General features: G+C 43.8%; 1 protein-coding gene across 13 annotated transcripts in view; it reads left to right on the top strand.

Annotated features, from left to right (window-relative positions):
• The window catches only part of PLCL2 (phospholipase C like 2), a 241,414-nt gene that overhangs the window by 181,909 nt on the left and 36,566 nt on the right, over positions 1-22,939 (top strand). Inside the window, exon 10 of one of the 13 annotated variants that reach the window (XM_053261760.1) lies at positions 6,396-6,489. The exons of the other annotated variants lie outside the window; for them this stretch is intronic. Coding sequence (XP_053117735.1) covers positions 6,396-6,413 — 18 coding nt within the window. The 3' untranslated portion in view covers positions 6,414-6,489. The remainder of the gene's footprint in view (positions 1-6,395; positions 6,490-22,939) is intronic. 13 annotated transcript variants of the gene reach the window in all.

The raw sequence follows: 22,939 nt of genomic DNA, 5'->3' as shown, positions 1-22,939 counted from the left end.
TTGGCTCTGGACTAGTGGTGAAGTTGCAAATACTGTAGTTTTAAATAGGAGTTGGATCTACACCCTCGTTGTATATAGTAGTAATTATAGGAGAGAGACTAGATGTGTCATAGAATAGCTGTTATAAGCATTGAGTGGAATTCAGACTTGCTGTGCTTGTAGAGCTTTAGTTTCAACTACATCAATGTTTTTCACCACATTATCAGTCTTTAAATAAAAATGTGGTCTGTCATGTAGTATACTTTCTTTTGAAACCCAGTTGAATGATAGAATGACGCTTGGCACATCTGGAACCAAGAGTACACAGTAGGCAAACCAAGTCTGATAAACAAAGTGGTTGGAACCAAACTGTGTAGATCTTCGGGTCGTGCTGGACACCTTGTTGAAAATGTCGACTTGGTGTGCGGCAGCTGTGAAAAAGGCCAAATCCATGCTAGGGATCATTAGGAAGGGGATTGAAAATAAAAATATTAGAATATCCTTATACAAATCTTTGGTGCGGCCACATCTGAAGTACTGCGTACAGTTCTGGTCACTGTATCTCAAGAAGTACATTGTAGAACTGGAGAAGCTGCAGAATAGGGATGTGCGGACCAGTTTGGGGGTTCGGGATCGAACCGAACCCCACCACGGTTCCATCCAGACCAGAACCAAACCTCCGGACAAGTCCGCAGATCATTCAGGTTTGTTTTTTTAAAAAATGTTTAAAATAAAATAAAAATACCTGTAGTCCCTTCGGTGGGTTTCCTATAGGCTGGGGGGGGGGAAGGGTCCCACGAAGGTTCCCCATCCCCCCGTTGGCCTCTGAAATCACCACCATGGCCGGGTAAAAAGACTCTTTTTGGACCATTTGGGCCTCTGTAACTGTGCGTGGTGGCCATTTTGGCCGCTGCCGCGCATGCACAAATGAACTCTGTGAGGTCATGGGCCATGCCAGGCCTCACAGAGGCCATTTACGCATGCACGGTGGCCAAAATGGCCACCGCGTGGAGTTACAGAGGCCTGAACGGTCCAAAAAGCGTCTTTTTACCAAGCCGTGGCGGTGATTTCAGAGGCAAGGTGAGGGGATGGGGAACCTTCACATACTCCCCCCCCCCACAGCCTACAGGAAGCCCCCCAGAGGGGCTACAGGTATTTTTATTTTATTTTAAACATTTTTAAAAAAAAAAAAACCCGCAATCCTCCCCCCCATACTGATCCGAAGGCGGTTCAATGGAGGCCGGACCAAACTTGGCTGTTCTGGTTCGAGTCCAGTTTGGACTCGAACTGAACCGTGCACACCCCTAGTGCAGAATAGGGCAACCAAGATGATCAGGGGCCTGGAGCATCTTCCTTATGAGGCAAGGCTACAGCATCTGGGGCTTTTTAGTTTGGAAAAATGGTGACTATGGGGAGACATGATAGAGGTGCATAAATAAAATTATGTAGGGAGCAGGGAGAACTGACAGAGAGAAAGTTTTTCCCCTTTCTCACAACACTAGAACCAGGGGTCACCCTATGAAACTGAAGGTCAGGAAATTTAGGACAGACGAGAGGAAGTACTTTTTCACACAGCACAAATTAGTCTATGGAATTCTTTGCCATGGGATGCTGATTTTGCCAGCTTGGATGACTTTAAAAGGGGCTTAGACAGATCTATCAATGGCTACTAGTCTTCTGGCTGGGGGCCATCTCCAGCCTCCTCAGAGGCACGATGCTTCTCAATACCAGTTTCAGGGGAGCAACAGCAGGAGAGAGGACATGCACATACCTCTTGCCTGTGGGCTTCCCAGAGTCATCTGGTGGGCCACTGTGTGAAACAGGATCCTGGACTAGCTGGGCCTTTTGACTTATCCAGCAGGGCTGTTCTTATGATAGTGCTTGATCTCAAAAGGCAGCTACTTTTCTCGCGGTTTCTTCTTTATATATTGAATCATGTGTTTGATTGCTGGTCATGGATTCAGTCTGAACATATTATAAATGCAGGGTTTTGCTTAAATATTTACATTAAATTAAGATTTAAGGATGCTTCTACACTCTGTTCCAACTGATACCATTTGATTCATCAGTTATCCTGGAGAATGTAGTGACTGATATCCTGACTGAATTTACTAGAGGAAGTTCTGTTGAAATTTCGTATATTTTTAGAGTAACTCCTGAATAGTACTACTGAGTACTTTAGTCAGGATGTCAGCCAGTGGCCTATCAAAGATAACAGCGAGGCATCTGAGGGTCCCTTTTCATGTTTGTCTCCTTGGAGGAGCCTCTGCCTTTTTTTCTTTTGGTTTTTAAAACTGCAAGTGGATATTCTGAAGGAAGAAAGCAAAGTTCCAAAATCCATTCTGCTTCAGAGATAATGCCATCTGGTAGCATATTTTAGCTCTTGAGTTTACCGGAGGAAAGTTCCGTGGCATCCTGCATTACTGGATGTAGGTTCAAGAACTCACCTTCCAAGATGGGAAGGGTCATTCTCTGTGTTGGTCGAACATAACAGAGATGGGAGGAATAGGACACTGAGAGAGTACAGCTGTTGCTCGGTCAGCCATGTCGCCTTAAAAGTGACACAAGCAGGAAATATGTTCTCATGCTGCTCTAACGAGGCTGAGAATTTCCTGTAAAGGTTTGGTCTACCTGCTTTTGATATAACTTTGTGTCTCCCTGAACAGCACTGTACAGCTCACAGCATTAATTCTGGCTGCTGAAATGTGATTTCTCTGTTTATCCTGGCACAACTGTGTCAGTATAGTAAAGCTGGAAAATGTTTACACTTTTATAAGCCCTGAACATTAGGGGTGTGCACGGAACCGCGGAGCTGCGGTCCGGCACTGGGTGGGGGGTTCCAAAAGAGTGGGGTGGGGGGCTTTACTCACCCCTTCAAGAATTCTGAAGTATATATTCGAGTAAGCGGGCGGCATACCTCCCTGCCGCCCGCTTCACTCCCCCTCCTCCGGCGGCGCGCGTTTCTCCTCGTGTTTCTGGCTTCAATTACAATCGGGCGGCAGGGTAGCTCCCAGTCCCTGCCGCCCGGCTCTTCAATACCCCCGTGTCTCGGCTGGCGGCCGCCCCCTGCTTAGACCCAGGACCCCTGCCGCCCCTTTCCTTCCAATACACAGGCGGTCGGCAGGAGAGCTCTCCTGCCGACCCCGTCCCCTTCCCCGGCTCGGCTGCAAATGGCTTCTAGGAAGCCTTTTGTGCGCCTGCGCAAAAGGCTTCCTAGAAGCCATTTGCAGCCGAGCCGGGGAAGCGAGCGGACGGCAGGGACTTCTCCCACCGCCCGCTTGCTGAAGTTAACGTTAACTTCAGCAAGCGGGCGGCGGGAGAAGTCCCTGCCGTCCGCTCGCTTCCCCGGCTCGGCTGCAAATGGCTTCTAGGAAGCCTTTTGCGCAGGCGCACAAAAGGCTTCCTAGAAGCCATTTGCAGCCGAGCCGGGGAAGGGGACGGGATCGGCAGGAGAGCTCTCCTGCCGACCGCCTGTGTATTGGAAGGAAAGGGGCGGCAGGGGTCCTGGGTCTAAGCAGGGGGCGGCCGCCAGCCGAGACACGGGGGTATTGAAGAGCCGGGCGGCAGGGACTGGGAGCTACCCTGCCGCCCGATTGTAATTGAAGCCAGAAACACGAGGAGAAACGCGCGCCGCCGGAGGAGGGGGAGTGAAGCGGGCGGCAGGGAGGTATGCCGCCCGCTTACTCGAATATATACTTCAGAATTCTTGAAGGGGTGAGTAAAGCCCCCCCTATTCTTTTTGGAACCCCCCACCCGAACCAAAACCACCCCGTGTCCGGACCGGTCTGGAGGCCTTTAGAATGGCCTCCGAACCGGTCCGTGCACATGCCTACTGAACATTCTATTGCTCATAAAATCAAAACCATTTGTCTAATCTGCCTGGCCACCAGGACACGTCCACTAAGTGATAAGAGGTGTGTACACACACACACACACACACACACACACACACACACACACACTGCAAATTTGGTGAAGATCCATTGGGAAATGACTTAGAGCAGTTAAAAGTTTTTCTCTTTTGAACAGGGTTTTAAAGAGATTGGCGACATATTTTTGGACTGAGGAAGTGTTATTTAAATGGTTTTGTAGTCCATTTGCATAGTTTCAGCCTTTATTATTATTATTTTATTATTTTATTATTTTTACACTTTGTATCCCGCTCTTCCTCCAAGGAGCCCATAGCGGTGTACTACATGTAGAAGTGTAGAAGCATTCTTAAATCTGAATTTAATGTAAATATTTAAGCAAAACACTGCATTTATAATATGTTCAGACTGAATCCATGACCAGCTATCAAACACATGATTCAATATATAAAGAAGAAGCCACGAGAAAAGTAGCTGCCTTTTGAGTTTCTCCTCACAACAACCCTGTGAAGTCGGTTAGGCTGAGAGAGAAGTGACTGGCCCAGAGTCACCCAGCAAGTATCATGGCTGAATAGGGATTTGACCTCTGGTCTCCCCGATCCTGGTCCAGCACTCTAACCACTACAACACGCTGACTCTCTTTACATTTTATTTATTTATTATTTATTTATTTGATTTGTATACTGCCCTTCCAAAATGGCTCGGGGCGGTTTACAATTAAAACACACCACTAAAACAGTAAAGAGCTAAAACAAATTAAAAAACAATATAACAGTTAACAATTTAAAAACATTTTAAAACAACGATTAAACAATTACAGTGATTAAAAACCCTGAAATCTGGTTTTGAATTTTAAAATAAACCAGAAATTAAAACCCCCACAATCTAGGAAGCTGAGAAAGCTTGGGCGAAAAGAAGAGTTTTCAGGTGTTTTTTGAAAATTGCCAGAGATTTTATGTTTCTGACATGCCAGAAACGTGCCATTTGTATATCCTCCTGGGACCCAACTGATAATTGTTTTGCAATTGATCCTCAAAGTTGGGTTTTAAGAGGCAGAAAAATTTATTTATTTTATTTATTAACATATTTTTATACTGCCCCAAACTTACGTCTCTGGGCATTTTTATGCATTTTGCATTTAAAATTCATTTTTAGTGCTAACAGAGTCTGTGCAGTAGCAAGTTTGAGGTTGAAGTGCCCACAGTGCTGTCCACAATGAACATGGCAGCTGACTCACCGTTCTGCCCCTCCAGCTGCCCTGACCCTGCTTCTCTCAGCTAATGACCACTCAGTCCTTTCAGGGCCATGCTCAAGCGCTTGCCCAGTGTCGCTGTGGCCTCCTTGTCCTTGCCAATCTGTCCGTCCAGCTGCTCTGCTCTTGGCACTCAGATGGCAGCCCATGTGTGGACAACAGCTGGCGGGAAAGTGCTGTTTAATAGCACTTTAAAGGACAAGGAGGCCACAGCTATACTGGGCCAGCACTGGAGCATGGTGCTGTGTCCCTGAAGGGATTGAGTGCCATTCGGCCAGAGGAGCAGGGCCGGGGCAGCTGGAAGGGCAGAGTGGTGAGTCAGCCAACACACATGTGCATGCACACACTACTCAAACCACAAACACACTTTGCCTTGATTAGTGATGCATCAGGCAGAAATTCATCAGGGCATCTCTTGGAAGTGATTAGGGAAACTGCATCGGTTAAATGTCTGCTTGGATGCATCCCTCCCCAGCCCAATGTCCAGCTGAAAGACCAAGGCAAACCATGGGTGCATGAAAACCTCATTTTTTAAAGCCATCATCATACAACAGACTATACAAAGTCTTTTACAGCTTAAATGGCACAGAAGTTAAGGTGGGCATCTTAACTCACAGTTTCCATTCTTTTTAGAGCACGAGTGAAAATGTAAAGCAGCCTAACTCTCAATTTAAACCAACTGTTTTTTGATTACTTAATTGCTCTGCAGGTGAGAAGGAATACATGATTTCTAAATAAATTGGGAATGTCAGGCAGAATTGATCTCCTAAACATAGCCCAAACAGAGAATGGTATATGGGTAACAAGTACTTTTATGTAAACATAAGTAACACCCAGAAGCTTTGTTTTCCTACATTGGCAATTTTGGACAGCACTTAAAGCAGTAGAAAGATCAATTACACTTCATTATAAATCGACTTTGACTGTCTGGGCCTAACCACAGCTGGTCTGTAATGAGGTTACTATTGATTGCTGTCTTGTTTGCAGGTTCTTTTCTCAATGTGCTGCCATAGAGCTTGACATAAAAAGCTTATCTTAACTAAAGGCTTGCACTTCACCAGCCCCTGGTAATTATTGAGGAAATTATAATGTATACTAATAAAGTGAAGTTTCAACAAAAAATATTGATAGGCAGTAGCTATTATGTTTATTTAATCTAATTTTATCCATGATTTCCAAAATTGTTAGAGGCAGCATACCACAGTACATGTCCTGCAACTTCATCCTATTAATATCAATGGTTCTTACTCCCAAGTAAGTGGGTTGAGGCTTATATCTGTAATTTTTGTTTACAGAGTGATTGTGGAATGTAACAACTTGGAGGGCAAAGGAAACTGGCAACCATGCCTACGACTCAGGAAAAGCATTTAAACAAAGGCAACAGACAAAGTTTGTGATTAAATTGGCTTGATATGTTGAACCACAGATTAATGAAGCACTGTAGCCCTATTCAGACTTTACCTTGTTTAGATGTCTGTACACCCATATATATTTTTGACTGTACCTGCATATTGAATGACTGTACCTGCATTCATCTTAAAAATGAACCATGGTACAGACCCCCTGAAATGCAGGATGTAGATAGGAAGTGTACTGCTGTACCTGCATTCAACGTAACATGAATAATTGAACCTTTGTGCAGATGTGTACACAGATTGTACAAGTGTTGAGTGGAATGTGCAAACAGGCTTATGACCCCAGGGATTGCTGAATAACCAAGCTGCATACAGTTTTGCTGTGTTCATGATCATCTTATATTGGCTATTCATGCATACATACTGCTTATGATAGACTAATAAAACTTGTCTCATTGGCTGATGCTTCTCACATAAGAATTGTATCTGCTTGAATGATAATTTCTGGCATTCACTGTTACATTGTTTTTAATGTATCCTCTGTCCGTTGTTTAATAGTTTAATTCCTTTTGTGGGAGTCAGTAGCATCCCCTGACCTAATGTCTGGGCATCATCACTATTCCCCACTGTACACACCATCAGATCCCAAGACCTGACTCACTTTCTTTATGATATTGTAAATATGCGTATATAAGAAATATCTCTAGAGAAGTAGTGGCTAACTAGGGATATGCAGAACGTTTCAATGCTGAAACATTTCAACTTGAGGTCAAAACAGAACACCCTTTAAATAAAGGGCCTGTTTTGAGCTCAGAGCAGAACAACCTTTTTTCATTGAAATGTCTGTTTTGCACCCGTTTAAAGGCCCGTTTCCCCCTTGCTGGTTGGTCTTCTGGCACTGGCTTCTGATTTGCTTGCGATCTCCTTGCTTCTTGGTTGGCTTGTTACCATACAAATCAAGTATTGTCATGGGCAACTGTGCCCCCATTGGCTGGGGGGGGAGGGGGAAACACAAAAGGAGGGAATTTCAAAATGTATTCAAAGGGACTGAGAGGCAGACAGATCTCTTATAGCGGGGCTTTCTTGAAGAAGTGAATACATCAGGAGAGGAGGAATGACGGTTTGATTCTTTGGTTTTCTTTTCTCAGCACTGAGTATAATATGCTGTGCTTTTGCTGCTATAACCATCTGGTTTGCTGGATCTCAGATTGGCAAAGGCAGAACTTGGGTGCCTGCCTTCCTTGAATTGCATTTTGTTTTGTATGTGAGATAGTATTATGGTGAGAAATCATGTACAGTGGCAACTCTGCGTGTGTATGTAATATTTCTTGGTGATTGCTGTGATGAGCTCCATGTCTGGCCTTGAGACTAACTTGTGCTTCTCACACTGCACTGCACTGCAGTCTGCATTGCATGGTGTTGTACTCCGTCAAAATGTGGCTGAAGTTGCTTTAGTTGAGCATATGGCTATGCTTGCTGCTAAGTAAGGGTGCAGCTGTGGCATAAAGGGTCATAGTTGTGTGTGAGAGAGCAACTTGTGCCCATGATGTTACTGCAGTGCAGCCACTGTGGCTGGCAGTGGATTCTGGGTCAGTGACTCTTTTTTGGCCATTTCTGGACTGTGTTTGAAATGTGTTTTCTGTGTTGGGAGGGGCAGATTCCCATTTACTGTGTGCTTCTGCAGTGTTTTTCAAGGCAGGATTGTAAAATATATTGAAATTTGCAATGCAAAACTTGTGTGCCCTCTGTGAGTGCAGCTTGTTCTGGTCACAGGGAACAATGGGGAAAGTTGAAACACCCCATTGTTCCCCATGAGTTGTTTGATTGATTGAAGTGCTGTAAAGTTGGCGTCGACTCTTAGTAACCACATAGATAGATTCTCTCCAGGATGATCTCCATGGGTAGCTCTTAGGAATACCAAATGGGGGTTGGGTGTTAGGGCATGATGGGTGCTTCCTACCACCCAACCCACAAAATAAATTGGCAATTTTTAACAAAATGTTAACCTTTCCCCCAAACCCCCATAGGAGATTGAGGGACAATATAGGTAGAGGAAATGAAAAAGTGGTTAATCTCTTTACCAATTTGCAGGACTGGGAGAGGGGATAGAGGCTTGAGGGTGAGAGAAAAGAGAAAGCATTTCTCATAGCTACCTGAATCTGGCTGTGGGAACCCTCTTCAGGGTGCTCAAGCATGCAGTGAGTTCATGAGTTGCACCCAGGCAGCATGGGTTGCAGTATCTGGCAGGGTGCATCAACAGTAAGGGTGGCAAATGTGTCAGACTCAGGAGGCAAAGATAACATGTGAGGGTGGTTTTTATAGGGGAAAACATACACCAAGGCTTTAACTATGGCTGGAGGAGACTAGTAATTGGTCTCCTGCAGGAATTCCTGATGCCTTCAGGAGTTCCTGTTCCTGATAAGGCACAGATTTATTTATTTTTAACATTTATGAACTGCCCCATCCAAAGGCACTGGGCGGTGTACAACAAATTTAAAAAGACCTAAAAACACACACCATTTAAAACACAGTTCCAAAAACAATATACAAACAATTCAAAAACAATTTTAAAAACCATTTAAAACTAAGTAAAATACTTTAAAAAATAATTTACAAACCTTGGAAGGCCAGACCAAACAAGTAAGTTTTTAGGGATCTCATAAACGCCGACAGCGAGCCTAAACTGCAGATATCTGCTGGGAGTGCATTCCATAGGCCAGGAGCAGCTACAGAAAAGGCCTGGTTCCGATTCACCACCAGACATACCAGTGGCAACTGGAGACGGACCTCTCCAGATGACCTCAACGAGTGATGGGGATCATACAGAAGAAGGCGCTCTCTAATGTAGCCTGGACCTAAGCTGTTCAGAGCTTTAAAGGTAATAACCAGCACTTTGTATTTCACCCGGAAACATGTTGGCAGCCATACAACTGTTTTAAGACAGGCATAATATGGTCTTTCCAGGGTACCCCAGAGACCAATCTGGCTGCCGCATTTTGAACTTACTGAAGTTTCCAAACTACGTACAAAGGCAGCCCCACATAGAGCGCATTGCAGTAGTCGAGCCTGGAGTTTACTGGCTGATGCACCACTGTTTTGAGGTTGGTCTCTTCAAGGAATGGATGCAGCAGTTGAATCAACCATGATAGAAAGCGCTCCTGGCCATAGCCTCCACCCGAGATGCCAGGATGAGGCCAGGATCCAAGAGCACTCCCAAGCTGCGAACCTGTTCCTTCTGGGGGAGTGTAACCACATCCAGCACAGGAAGATCTAACTCATCCCTTAAATTCCAATCCCCCACAATGAGCACCTCCATCTTGCTTGGTTTGAGCTTCAATTTGTTATCCCTCATCCAGCCCATTACTGCCCATAGGCAGGCATTTAGGGAGTGAATGCCATTTCATGATGATGATGATGATGATGATGATGATGATAAGGAGCAATAGATTTGGGTGTCATCAACATACTGATAACACCTGCACAAAATCTCCTGATGACCTCACCCAGTGGTTTCATGTAAATGTTAAAAAACATTGGTGACAGAATGGAACCCTGAGGCACTCCATATAAAAGCTCCCTGTCAACAAGCTCCACCATCTGGAATCTGCCTGATTCCAGATGGTGCCTACAATCCCCAATTCCCCCAGGCAATCCCCAATTCCCCCAGTGCCTACAATCCCCAATTCCCCCAGGCAATCCAGAAGGATACCATGGCCGATGGTATCAAACGCTTCTGAGAGATCCAAAAGAACTAACAGAGTCACACTTCCTCTGTGAGAGTGGATTCTTGGTTTGTCATTGAAAATCTCATATGCTGCCAGAGAATCTACACTCAGAACACCTCAGAGAAACAACAAAACCCAGTACCTTATGGGTTAGCAACCCCTGGATCTGGTTGCCACCCTCTGTGCACTACACCACCACTCGCTCTGGGCCACCCCAGCGCCCACCAAGTGCTGTTATGGGCTGCTGAAAACGCCATTATTCCCTATGGGGAAAACCTTAAAGATGTGTGAACTTCAACAAATCACAAAAAACCAACCCTTTGCCTAATTCCTTTGAAATAATTCTAGTAGCTTCCTTGCCTCCACTGGGCACTACCACCCATGACACTCTGTTCTGGGATACCCCTTTTCCCCCAACATGAAGTGATACATTTGCTGGAATCCCCATTATTCCCTATGGGGGGAATAAAAATATGAAAAAAACTTCAAAAATTCACAAATAATCGCAGGAGGCTCAAATTGCTTTGCCATTCTGTGGGTGGTAGGCACCCCTGGGTACCTACCACCCACCCCAGTTTTTTGCCCCTAGGTACTCCACATAGGGAATAATGAGCAGCAATAATAAAAAATTCAAAAATCCATTAAAAATTGTAGGAGTGTCCAATTGCTTTGGGGTTTGGGTGGTAGTTGGCACCCATGGGTGTCTACCACCCAACCCAGTTTTGTAGGCTCAAACCAGTTCAAACCAGGTTCAAATTTGAACCAAACCAAAGGTTTTTTTAAAAAAAAATAAGAATTTTTATTGAGAAGTAAACCAAAGAAGACAAAGACAAATCACCATAAAGACAATACAAAACAAATCATTTTTCATAATGAAAAACCTCATTTTTCTAATTAATTTCAGCAGTAAAGAAAAAATATCTAAAACAAGATAAAGCAAAAGAAATTCAGACTCTTAAAATTGTAAAATCTAATCTAATCAGCTTCTTGTAAGTTACATATCGAAAACACTATAAGTCAAATCCAGAAAATGGGAACAAAGTTTGACCATAACAGATATTATAATTTATGAAGGGTTGCCAAACAGACATGAATGATTCAGTAGAGATACCATGTACATAAGCTGAGACTTTTGAAACTGAAGCATAGTCCCACACTTTCAAAAACCAATCGTTTAAGGAAGGAATTTCCAACGTACGCCAGTTAGATGCATATATAATCCTAGCCGCTGTAATCACATATAAACACAATTCGTTTGATTTGGCGGGAATATAAGGTTTTATCATACTTAAAAGAAAAATTTCTGCAAGGAAGGGGAGCTTAACTTCTAAGATTTGTTCAGTTTTCATATGAATTTGTTTCCAAAACTGTTGAGCTTTACCGCAACTACTCCACATATGGTAAAATGAACCAAAATGTGAGTTACATTTCCAACATTTCTTAGAAAAAGGATCATCTATTTTATTAATAGTCAAAAGAGTTATATACTATCTGAAAAACATCTTATACCAATTTGCCCTTAGATTGGTACACAAAGTAAATTTCATATTCTTTTTCCATTGGTATTCCCAATCCGAGAGATAGATAGATTTATTAAAGTTCTGCATCCATTTTATCATACATTCTTTTATCTGCTCAGTCTCTGTTTCATACTTCAGTAATAGTTTATAAATTCTGCCTAATAAATGATCAATGTTTCGGGTGATTAATTCTTCAAATTCAGTCAGATCTCTGTTTCCCACCCTGTAGCTGTAACTCTTTCCGAACTATTGAGCTGATCCGAGCTTGTTGGAAACAGGATGCTTGTTGAGTTGTTTGCCCAGAAGAAACTGATTTATCCAGAGCTAAATATTGGGCCAAACTTTGTAAGGAGTATAGACTGCCTCACCAAAAATTATACTTAGAAGAAAATTCTTCTTCATGGAAATAAGCATTCAGTATAGAGGCCAAAGGTGATAATCCAGGACTTATTCTTTTCTGATATTTATCCCAGACATAAAAAAGACTGTCGGATAGTATGTTGTTGTATCTCCAAATCTTTCCTCGAACCAGATATCCATAAGTAATTATGCAATCCTCTAGTAAGACCAAATTCATCCATTCGAGTAAAACTTCCTTAAGGGGATAAAATCCTATTTGAAATCCAAGTCAAGCTACTAGCGTGATAATAAAATTTCAAGTTAGGAACTCCAAGACCACCTCTTTCTTTGGAATCTTGCATCACCTTAAATCAAATCCTGGGTTTTTTATAATTCCAGATAAATGAATTAAGTTGACTCTGCCATCTGTTCAATATCTTGTCATCTATCTTTCTGGGGATCATTTGAAAAAGAAAGTTCATCTTAGGTAATATGTTCATTTTTTACTGCAGAGATTCTTCCAAGCCAAGATAGAGTCAGCCTCCAAAGGGGGGTTTGAGCAAAACCAAAACTGAACCTCCCTACCCCGGTTCAAACCCAGTTTGAATTCAAACTGAACTGGGCAAACTGGTTTTGTGCACATCTGTACAGGAGGCCCAAGGTTAAGAAATCCTGCTTTAGAGGGTGAGGAGACTGGTCACTACAATCACTCTGAGCCAACCACCTGAATAGAGAGATGGGAGGGGGCACATCATGTGTTCTGGCATATGCCTGCTGTTCTGGTTATGGTGGGAAGGTAACAAAATGGAAAGTTTTGCTTAGCCTCGGAGCTTATCAAAAGTACACAGGAGGAAGAGAGTTTGTATTCCTTTCCTTCCTAGTCAGAGTTCTTCTAGAGAAGAAATGGCTATTAATTCCAATGGTTCTAATAATGATCTTATTGACTTCCTGTCTAAATCAATAACAGGACTTCAGAAGGACTCAAAATTACTGATAGACATTATGGGTGATCTCACAGGTCTGGGAAAATGCAATGCTGTATCCTCTCCCCCCCAAATCCAGAGACACACGCAGGCCCTCCTGGATTGTCCAGTTTCCCAGTCATGGACTATTTCCTCTCCTTTCTGTACCCCTTTGGAGAATGCTGGCTCTAATCTAGATCTACTTAAGCAGCTTACCCTGGCCTTGCAAGAGAATGGCCAAATTCAGAACACTCAACAGGAGGGTACATCTGACAATAAGTATAGCAATAACGCCATCTCCTCTCCTTTGGACCCTAACCTACATTCTTCCCCGCTGACTCCACGACAGCGGGTTGATATTGATTGACTTATGGATTATTCACACCAGCTCTCGCTCCTGGTTTGGAACATGAATGGCTGGTCATCCAAGACTCATGACCCTGATTTTTCGAGTTTCGTTTCAGGTTTTGACATTCTGGTAATACAGGAAACATGGCAAACTGGCGATATTTATTTCCCAGGCTACTCTCCCTTCATGTTGAGTGCTCTGCCTGGCTCAGGAAGGGGAAGAGCGATAGGAGGAGCTGCAGTGCTGATATCTACTGCCCTCTTTGCCAAAGTTTTAGTACTGGGAAAGTTAGATCCCTTCGCAATTGCTGTGTTAATTACTATTGGTGATTTTAACCTTATTTTAGTTAATGTTTATATTCCTCCTGCTGGTTCACAAATCTATGAGAAGGAGATGTGGCCAAGACTGGAGAGTTTTGTTCTAGAAATGCGTGCCAGGCATCTGCATGCACACTAGATTGTGGTTGGTAATTTCAATGCTTGGGCTGGCCCAGATGATTTCACTTTATTTAGAAAATTTCACCAATTCCCTCCATCTCTACCTATCCCCTCCCCATTCCTCGTGAGACAGTCCAAAGATGTAATATGCAATGCTCATGGTTTAGACCGTTTGTTATTTGTTTATTTGTACAAGGCAGAATTATTCCTACCTAATGGTGCGGTTTCATCTGACTTTCCTGCGGAATTTACTCATTGGTCGGGCCCAAAACCCTCACTGCTTGACTATGTAGCTATTATTTACAGCTTGGCCTCGCGGGTGAGTAATTTTTGAGTTCTGTCCTGCTCTGAGAGTGATTGCTTCCCGATGCTTTTGACTCTTGGGCTGAAGGGCAGGGCTCACCCAGTGGGTATTCAGGAGCCGTGCCCAGACCAGTGCTGGATTCCCCAGAAGGTAAGATGGTCTGAGGCTCAAGCTAGGTGACTTACTGATGCACTTAATTCAACTAATCTTTTCCGTCTCCATGACATGATCATTGCAGGGTCTGCCACTTCTCTGACGAGATCTGTGCTAGACTACTATGAGAGCATTTTGTCTCTGTTACTCCCTGTTCTTGTTAATTTGTCTCCTCCATCCAGCAATCGTTTAAAGTTCTCCTCCCACCCATGGTTTGACAGGGAGTGTGTAGTTTTTAAAAAACAAACACCTTACTTAGTGCTCTTAAGTGTTATGCTGAGGGTACATCTAACATTACTACGCAGGAGCTCCACGCTAAGAAATTACAATATAAGCAACTATTAAAATTTAAGAGATTCCAGTTAGTTAAACGCAATTGGGCTGAATTAATAGAGGCCACTAAATCCAAAAGCTCCACTATATTCTGGAGGCTAGCTTCACCTGTATTAAATAGAGCTCCCACACCTCCCCCATTTATTATATCTGCAGAGGTATGGAAATGACATTTTTCCAGTCTGTATAAGAAATCAGATGCAGCAGTGTGTAACATTGATTTAAATATCGATGAGCTGCCTCCCTGGGAGCCCGTCTCCTGCATGGAAGTTGAAAACCTCATTAAACAATCTAAAAAAGGCAAAGCCACAGGAATTGACTGTATTTCCATTGAAGTTTTGCTAGCAAATTTGGATTGGTGGGTTCCAATGCTAACTTCTCTCTTCACGTACATAGATTTAACAGCTAAAGTTCTGAAGGATTGGGGAGTAGCTATCTTAATCCCCATTTATTAAAAAAGGGAAACATGATGATCCTGTTAACTATCGACCCATAAACCTCTTAAACACAATCAGCAAACTATACGCCAAACATCTATTAGGCAAACTGACTGATTGGATGGAATCTAACAATATTTTAGCTTCTGAACAGGCGGGCTTTAGAGCGGGCTGAACCACCATAGAGCATGCTTTTACCCTCCAATTTTTAGCAGCCAAATACATACAAAACCCTGGCTCTGCTCGCTACATAGCCTTTATTGATTTAAAGTCAGCTTTTAATTACATCTCTAGGGAAAGACTTTGGATGAAATTGAAAGAACTATCAATTGACACCTGCCTTCTGCTATTAATTGTTAATCTACACAAGAATTCTTGTTTAAAGGTTCAATATACTCCAAGAGGTCATTTATCCTCAAAAATCTCCACCTTTAGAGGAGTAAGACAGGGCTGCATACTAGCACCTATTTTGTTGACATTTATATCAATTCTGTAGTGTCCTGTCTTTTGACTCCTGTCATTCACCCTCCAAAACTGGCCAATAGACATGTTCCCATTCTTCTTTTCACAGATGATATGGCCATCAGGACTCCCAGAGGATTAAAACGTGCCCTTGGTATATTGTATGATTTCTGTAGGGAGGAATCCATTGAGGTCAGTTATCACAAAATGAAAAAGTGTTTGCCAAATGCCCAAGATATCACAATTGGGTTATGCAGGGGCACAAAATCGAGCAGGTCAGCTCATTTAGGTCAGCCGGTCATTGGTATCGGGCCCTACCCACGTGGCGGGACACACTCTGGATCTGGTTTTTGCCGACCGGGAAATAAATGATCTGGAGGTGGGGGAATTTGAGATCACTCCCTTGTCATGGACAGATCATCACCTGGTGGGGTTTAGTTTGACTGCTCCGTCTGCCCTCTGCAGGGGTGGTGGGCCGATTAAGATGGTCCACCCCCGGAGGCTTATGGATCCGCTTGGATTCCAGACGGCCCTCGGGGAGTTTCCAGTGTCCAGAGCTGGTGACCCTGTTGAGGCCTTGATTGATCTCTGGAATGGGGAGATGGCCCGGGCTGTTGACACGGTTGCTCCGAAACGCCCTCTCCGGCTTGGTGGAGCCCGTTCTGCTCCTTGGTTTTCCTCAGAGCTTAGGGCAATGAAGCAACTCGGGCGACGGCTGGAGCGACGCTGGAGGAAGAGTCGTCACGAATCCGACCGAACACGGGCTAGAGCCCATTTTAGGGACTACTCCATGGCGGTGGGGGCGGCAAAGAAATGCTTTTTCTCCGCCTCCATTGCGTCTGCTCAGTGCAGACAAACAGAGCTGTTTTGTGTGGTAAAAACCTTGCTCCATACATCCCCCCAGACAATGGGGGAGGAGTCATCTACAGCTCTTTGTGATCGGTTTGCCTGTCGCTTTGCAGATAAAGTCGCTTGCATCCGTGCTGACCTGGACTCCAGAGTTTTGGCAGTTCCGGCAGACATGCCTGTGGTACCATCTGGTCCCATTGTGTTGTATTCTTTTTGGTTGGTTCGGCCTGAGGATGTGGACAAGATCCTGGGCAGTGTGCGGGTGACTTCGTGCGCTCTTGACCCTTGCCCTTCATAGCTAATAAAAGCTACCAGGGAGGGGACAAGCAGATGGCTGGATATGATCGTTAATGCTTCATTAAGGGAGGGCAGGATGCCATCATGCCTCAAGGAGGCGGTGGTAAGACCACTATTTAAAAAGCCCTCCCTTGATCCCTCCAACCTGGATAACTATAGACCTGTGTCTAACCTTCCCTTTTTGGGCAAGGTGATGGAGCGTGTGGTGGCGTCCCAGCTGCAGAGGGTCTTGGATGATACGGATTTTCAATCTGGCTTCCGCCCTGGGTATGGGACTGAGACTGCCTTGGTCGCTCTAGTGGATGACCTACGCCGGGAACTAGATAGGAGGAGTGCGTCCCTGTTGGTTCTGCTGGACCTCTCGGCGGCGTTCGATACCATCGACCATGGTATCCTTCTGGGCCGCCTCTTGAGTATGGGAATCGGAGGCACTGTGTTGCAGTGGTTCCGGTCCTTTCTTGGGGGGAGGGTCTAGAAGGTGGTGCTGGGAGACTACTGCTCGGCCCCATGGCCGTTGGCCTGTGGGGTACTGCAGGGTTCAGTCTTGTCCCCCATGCTGTTTAACATCTACATAAAGCCGCTGGGAGAGGTCATCCGGGGACTTGGACTGAGTTGTCAGCAATATGTGGATGACACTCAGCTCTATCTCTCCTTGTCATCTGATCCTAGGGAGGCGGTGGATGTCCTGAATCGGGGGCTGGAGGCCGTGATGGGTTGGATGTGGGCTAACAGACTGAAATTGAATCCAGATAAGACGGAGGTACTGTTGGTCAGTAGGAGAGCCAATCGGGATGAGGAGATTTTACCGGTTCTGGATGGGGTTGCACTCCCCTTGAAGGAGCAAGTACGCAGCTTCGGGGTACTACTGGATCCAGCTCTGCTTTTGGAAGCTCAGGTAGAGGCGGTGGCCAGGGGTGCCTTTGCACGGCTTCGGCTAGTGCGCCAGCCTCATCCCTTTCTCGAGAAAGCAGATCTGGCCACGGTTACCCACGCCTTAGTCACGTCGTGGCTGGATTACTGTAATGCGCTTTACGTGGGGCTGCCCTTGAAGAATATCCAGAAACTGCAGCTAGTGCAAAACGCGGCAGCGAGGGTTTTATCCGGAGCTGCCCGTTGGGAACAGATCACCCCCATTTTGAAAGAGCTGCACTAGCTGCCGGTTCGTTTCCGGGTCCAATTCAAGGTGCTGGTTTTGACCTTTAAAGCCCTAAACGGTTTGGGCCCGGGGTATTTGAGGGACCGCCTGCTCCCAAGGGTTGCTGCCCGCTTGACGAGGACATCTGGGGGGCCCTGCTCCAGGTGCTGACAATGAGGGAGGCCCGGCTGTCGTGCACTCGGGACAGGGCCTTCTCTGTTGCTGCTCCTAGACTCTGGAATGCTCTCCCGGTGGCCATTCGTTCCTCAGACTCCATCACGGCTTTTAGAAAGCTTTTAAAGACTTGGCTTTTTACCCAGGCTTTTACATAATCGTTTTTACTGCTGCTTCTGTGTGTTTTTATGTATTATCTTGTTTTTTATGCTTGTTTGATATGTTTTTAGCTTGGTGTTTTTATTGCTTGGTGTTTTTATTGCTTTTATTGTATGTTTTAATTTTTGTAAACCGCCTTGGGGTTTTCTTTTAACGAAAGGTGGTATAGAAATGTAAAAATAAAATAAATAAAATAAATAAATTTAAATATCTTGGAGTTGTCTTCCAGTCTTCTGGCACACGAAATGCCCACTTTAATTTATCTATACAAAATGCTCAAATTTGTACAAACAAAATAAAATCATTCCATTTTACGAGAGGGGCCTCATTTATTCTGGTGGCGATTAAATTATTTGTTGCTAAAGTTTATCCCTTATTGTTTTATGGTGCTCAGTTGGGGCCTCCTAGTAATTTTGGCCTGCTGGAAGCTGTACAGTCTAAATTTATTAGAACTATTCTTCAAGTTCCCCCCTGCATTCCCAATTCTCTCACCAGATGAGAAGTTGGTCTCGCTAGGGTTGAATCAGGCTACTGGACCTGTATTATAAAGTTTTGGTTAAAACTGGTTTTTGCCAATGTAGGTCTGGCTTCCTTGGTAATGATTGATGATTTTAACCATAAGTGGAAGACCTTGTTTAAAAATAAAGTTCTTCAATTTGGGTTCTCCCATGAAGAAATTTTTAGATTAGGACATGAACAGGCCTGGCAGGTTATCAAGCAGCGTATTGCTGATACAGAATTACAAGTGGATACAGCCTGTCTAAAGAGTGGTATCTATCTGGGGAAACAACTTTTTAATTCCAAACCAGCAGCATATTTAGATAAATATTCTTATCCCTAAATTTAGGTGCCCATTTACTCTTGCCCGCCTAAACACCCTTCCGACAGCTGTTAGGGATGGTAGATATAAAGGGATTCCATTAGTCATGTGCACGGACCGGTTCAGAGGCCATTCTAAAGGCCTTCAGACCGGTCCGGACACGGGGTGGTTTTGGTTCGGGTGGGGGGTTCCAAAAGAGTACGGGGGGGCTTTACTTGCCCCCCCAAGAACGGCACCGTATTCCTTTGAGTAAGCGGGCGGCATACCTCCCTGCCGCCTGCTTCATTCCCCCTCTCAGTGCGGCTCATCGGCTGGCTCCTTTGAATTCTCAATCGGGCGGCAGGGTATCTCCCAGTCCCTGCCGCCCGGCTCTTCAATGCCCCCGCTCGGCTGGCGGCCGCCCCCTGCGTAGCCCCAAGACCCCTGCCGCCCCTTCCCTTCCCATTTCAAGGGGTTGGCAGGAGAACTCCCCTGCCGTCCCCGTCCCCGTCCCCTTCGCCGGCTGGGCTGCAAATGGCTTCTAGGAAGCCTTTTGCGCGTGTGCGCAAAAGGCTTCCTAGAAGCCATTTGCAGCCCAGCCAGTGAAGCGAGGGGACGGCAGGGAGTTCTCCCACCTAGAAGCCATTTGCAGCCACTTCCTAGAAGCCACTTCCTAGAAGCCATTTGCAGCCCAGTCATGTTATTTTATATTGTAAATTTTATAGCAATGCTCATTTAAAACTAACTTCTCCTCTTTTGGGGAAGTTTCCAGGTCACTCTGATTAATTTTACTTAAGAGTTTTTGTTATCTAACTTTTGTAAAGAGATCACTTTCAATATGGCTAGGTTTTGCTACACTGTTTGTATTATACGCTCTGGTCTAATGTAATTTTTTTTGTTGCACTGTCTGATCTACGATCGTAATAAAGTTAATCTATCCTTTCCTTTTTTATCTTTTCAACTCTAACTGGGTCTGTCCCGCATCTGTCTCTGTCTATGCTCTAATGCATAGGGTTATTTCCTCTGGCTTGTTGCAGTCCTTTGCAAACAGACCTGGAAAGCACTTTTTAGGAAAATGCCTTGCCAGAACAACCTTTTGTGTAGAATGCAGCCAGGATTTCTCTTCCAATCTTGCCAAAGACAGGAAATGGCTGAAATGTTAAGGTTCAGAGGCACACTGAAGCACCCCCAAAATGGTGTAGTGAGCATAGCAAGTAACAACAATGGGGCTTTTTGAGTGGCTGGGAAGGACTTGCTTATTTTATTCATGTATTTATCAATCATATTTTTATACTGCCTGATATGTACATCTCTAGGCAATGTACAATAAAAACAGTTAAAATTGCACTAAATACTATAAAAACAATCTCATAAAATAAAAACAAATTAAAGCCTTTAAAAGTAAAATTTGATTATGAGTGTCTGTTGATCAATAGACTGTATCAATTCTTGATTCTAGCTTTACAGCCTTATCACTAGGGTAGAAGTCAGTGGCTGATATGATATGCAGTGCACCACAGGTGGTCCTGCACTACCTGCACTGCTGCAGGTGTCTAAAAAATTGCAGGCCCTGTTGCATAAGGGTACTCTTGTTCTAATGTGTAAAATTGTACCATCACACTTGCACAATGTTACAGCCATTATTTCCAGTGACCATTGCATTGCACAAGTACAATTGCACAGGTGAATGTATTAGTGAAATACCACTCCTGCACAACAGTGCCAGTGTTGTTTTTGATGCCCACATGTACCAGCAGTGTATGGAGGTGGTGAACCACCCACAGTACGCTGCACATCATGTCAGCTAGTGTTTTGCCCTCATGTCTCTGTTCCAGTTAGCTTGCTTAATCTGTTCATATTTTCTTGACATTACCCATTTAAAAACTGGGGCAATTGTGATTTGTAGCTCAGTCACTTAGCCACAATGTTACAGTAGTGTAATACTGGAAAACAAAAGTTGAGACCAAGCTATATCTATAAAATATTATGACTGTTGCAACCTGTGTGATTAGTTTGCTTTTTTAATGGACTGGGTGAATTCAGAAAAGTTGTGCCTATGAGGTTTCAGCAGTGTACAGGAGGAGATGGTGATAAAGCATAAGTAAAATATGCTATGACAGAAGAAGGAATACAGATAGGGTCAATGAACTTCAATGAGTTTGGGTGAAGAAACAGTTTTGAATGCACTCCAGGAACCTTGAAAGTGAGACAGAAAAGGAATGAGTGAGATAACTCTCAAAACAAAAATTAAAAATATGGAGACTTACTTTCAGGAATTGGATTCTGTGTTTTGGAGAAGTGGATGTGATTGTCAAGCCAGAATTTACAACATTTTAGGGCCATATCACTCCTGATATTTAGCATGCACACACAGTGTATGATTAAAAAAAGAAAAAAGAATGTACCACCCAATCAACCTTCCATATAGGAAAAAGAGATATTTCATATGGGGTGGGATTATTCGGCCTACATGGTTATCATTTTATCTTAGCTGGCCGATGTGACCACCTTTAAAATAATCATTATTTCTTACACAATTGATAGTATCATTTTACTTCAACTTTTCGGACTGTACTTAGCATTTCAAAACCTTCTAAACTTATTCCAATCTCTTTCAAATATGGTCATAGCTTTAACGCAGGAGCGTAACTATAATAGGGCAAGGGGAGACAGTTGTCTGGGGGGCCCCCCAGAGGCAAGTTAACATGACTGACTCCCCCAGCTGTGTACCTGCCCGGGCTTCCTTCAGTTGTATTCATCCTTTGAAATTGATGTGAGTGTTAAGACCTGGAGCTACCAAAACAGCGTGTCTTTCTCTAGTAACATTATATGACTTGCATCGACCACAATTTACAAAAACTTAAAAAAATTAATTTCGATGATGTTCTATTGTGGCACCTAGGTTATAAATTTTACTATGCTTTTTGTTATCACTATTCAGCCTCATTTAAGATTTCTTTACTTCATGAGCTGAGCTTCAGTGAGGGGGGGCATTTCGAAATCTTGTCTCTGGGCCCACTACAACCTTGCTACGCCCCTGCTTTAACATACCCATTTTTCATTTTGAGTGCACTTATTTTCTCCGTAAGTATAACCCACCATATCTTCCTATGCCATTTCTCTATGCTTGGCAATATACTTGACTTCCAATGCTTGGCTATCAGCATTTTTGCTGCTACCACACAGTTACCCATCATCCTTCTGTTTACTTACTGAGCTTCTCAAATCCAGTAAAAATAAACATTGCCGTTTGTAGTCTAAATAATTTTCTGTCATTTCAAATGAAAAAAACAAGTACATAGCTTGGGAGTGTGCTCCTGGATCCAAAACTCTCTCTGGTTTCTCAGGTTGAGGCAGTGGCCAGGAGCACTTTTTATCAGTTTCAGCTGATACATCATCTATGCCAATTTCTGGATGAAAATAACCTTAAAATAGTGGTACGTATGCTGGTAACCTCCAGGCTTTATTACTGTAATGCACTCTACGTGGGGCTGCCTTTGTACATAGTCCAGAAACTACAGAATGCGGCATCTACTCTGTTCTCTGAGACAACCCAAAGAGACCATATAATACTGATCTTAAAATAACTGCACTGGCTGCCGACATGTTTCCAAATAAAATACAAAGTGCCAGCTGCTACCTATAAAGTCCTGGATGGCTTGGGTCCAGGATATTTAAGAAATTGCCTCCTTTGTCATGAACCCTCCTGCCTGTTAAGAGCATTTATTTGGGGAGGTAACTGTCTCGCAGTCCCACCATATATGGAGAAATTGTGCCTAATGTGATTGGCGTCTCCAACAAACAACTGATACTGTCTGATACATGAGATTCATTCTAACTGGTGTATAATACCACTGAAGCAACATTTTAAAATGTTTTTCTTTAACAGCAATTTTAAAAAAAATCTCAGTACCATATTGGGGCACACATTTCTATTGGTCTATCAGAAGTGCTTCATGTGGTTCTGCTTCCTATTGTCATCTAGATAGAACTGATTCTTTAGTAGCCTCTTGTAATAATTTAAACATTTTTAATAAAACCCCTTTGCAT

This window comes from Hemicordylus capensis, chromosome 6 (assembly GCF_027244095.1).
Source record: "Hemicordylus capensis ecotype Gifberg chromosome 6, rHemCap1.1.pri, whole genome shotgun sequence".
Lineage (NCBI taxonomy): Eukaryota > Metazoa > Chordata > Lepidosauria > Squamata > Cordylidae > Hemicordylus > Hemicordylus capensis.
Note: the sequence above shows the minus strand (reverse complement) of the source record. Positions and strands in the feature narration are given on the sequence as shown.